The sequence below is a fragment of the Anopheles cruzii genome, unplaced genomic scaffold, assembly GCF_943734635.1.
Source record: "Anopheles cruzii unplaced genomic scaffold, idAnoCruzAS_RS32_06 scaffold03136_ctg1, whole genome shotgun sequence".
NCBI lineage: Eukaryota > Metazoa > Arthropoda > Insecta > Diptera > Culicidae > Anopheles > Anopheles cruzii.
In genome coordinates this window covers 1-1,665 of record NW_026456721.1, presented here as the reverse complement: position 1 = coordinate 1,665, position 1,665 = coordinate 1, and the positions used below count along the sequence as shown (strand labels likewise).

The 1,665-nt window shown below is 43.8% G+C and overlaps 1 protein-coding gene across 1 annotated transcript; it reads left to right on the top strand.

The window, feature by feature from the left end:
• Positions 1-1,039: 1,039 nt before the first annotated feature.
• On the top strand, positions 1,040-1,660 carry LOC128276940 (uncharacterized; the record flags this gene model as incomplete). The annotated part of the gene is made up of 1 exon (XM_053015400.1): positions 1,040-1,660. A coding segment is annotated over exon 1 (621 nt), but the record flags the coding sequence as incomplete, so codon positions are not given.
• Between the last annotated feature and the right edge of the window lie 5 nt (positions 1,661-1,665).

Sequence of the window (1,665 nt, the reverse complement as noted above, 5' to 3'; positions counted from 1 at the left end):
TTTTTGAGCGCCACCCTATTTACATCAAAAAACATGATGGCTAAAATTTCCATCGACGAAGTTTTGGCTAAACGGAATGAAAACGAACCATTTCTTAAACGGATAGGTACTGGGGATGAGAAATGGAATACATACGACTATACTGTGTGAAAATAATCATCGTCTAAGCGTGGTGAAGCATCTTAACCGGTGGTAAAACCAGGACTTACGGTCAATAAGGTTCTACTGGGTTTATGGTGGGACTTGAGAGGAATCGTGTACTATGAGTTGCTTTCGTGTGGCCAAACACAAAATTCAGATCTCTACTATCAATAACTCCACCGTTCAAAGCTAGCAATTGCCCAGAAACGACCAGAATCGGCCAACGGAAGAGGTTTTGTGTTCCATTATGAAAACGAAATGTCACGCACGTCTTTAGTGACTCACCAAAAAGTCCGAGATTTTGTTTGGGATATTTTAATGCATCCACCGTATAGTCCGGACTATGCCCTAAGCGATTGACACCTTTTTCGCGCATTAAAAAATTTCCTGTGTGATGAAAAACTGAGATCAAAAAAGGGTTGTAAAAATGGATTGCTCCAGTTTTTCGTCAATAACGACTAAGCCTTTTACAAAAGAGGCAATACCAGCCTACCTTTGAAAAGACAACAAATTTTCCAACAAAACGGTACATATTTGACGTAAATCGGACCATCGGAAGTATCTTAAAAAATGTTTTGAATTTCACCCAAAAATAATGGATTTCTTTTTCCCCAACCTTATATATAGAAGATATAGAAGAAGAAGATTAGACGAACCTAGGCTGCGTACACGCTTCGAACTTAGGCTGCGTACACACTTCGAACTTAGGCTGCGTACACACTTCGATTTTAGGCTGCGCTACAGGAGGTCTACAGCTCTAACAACGATGCATATCTTAGTAGACATTCATTAGCATTTCATGCTTGCATCAGTAGACATTGCATTTCATTAGGCTGCTGCTGCGGTTTGATTTTGCTCTTGTCCGAAAGACGTTCCGTTCCAAGATAAGGCCAAAAACATGGCTAATGGTAGTTATGTTCGCTACACACCCTGTCACTGCCCGGAGGGAGATCACCTTCGGCAGCAATCCGATGGGTTGTCCAGCAAACAGAAGCGCTACAAATCCACTCGAAGGATCGACTACTTGGCTCGTCCACGATATGTTCACGCTAAGTTTTCTCGCCACGCGGTGGTTCCTCGCAGGCAAGAGACCGAAATTGTGCGCTCGTATAAAGAACCGTATGCATCGCGACGCATCCAGCAATTGGCTTTACCACGGGTCCGGAATCTATTTGCCGTTCACGAGGAATACCAACACTTGTTAGCGCCAAAGCGCCAGGAACAGTTGAAGAAAAAGATAAAGCAAAGTTCCACCACCATTTACTCTCAGCTGGCGGGCGTGGAGCTTCCGAAAATTAATGGTCCAAAAGGCATGTCGCCGGATGAATGGCAAAGACATAAGGATTGGTTGGAATTGCGTGATTACCAAGTTCTTTCTTCGTTATCTTTTTCAGATTTGAAAAAGATTCCTTTCGTCAAACCAGCCGCCCTGAAGGCAACCGCATCGGAGCGTACAATCAAGCTTGCCGAACCCATCGAACGACGACGGCGAGCGAAAGGAAAACAAGTGGAGGAAACACGCAT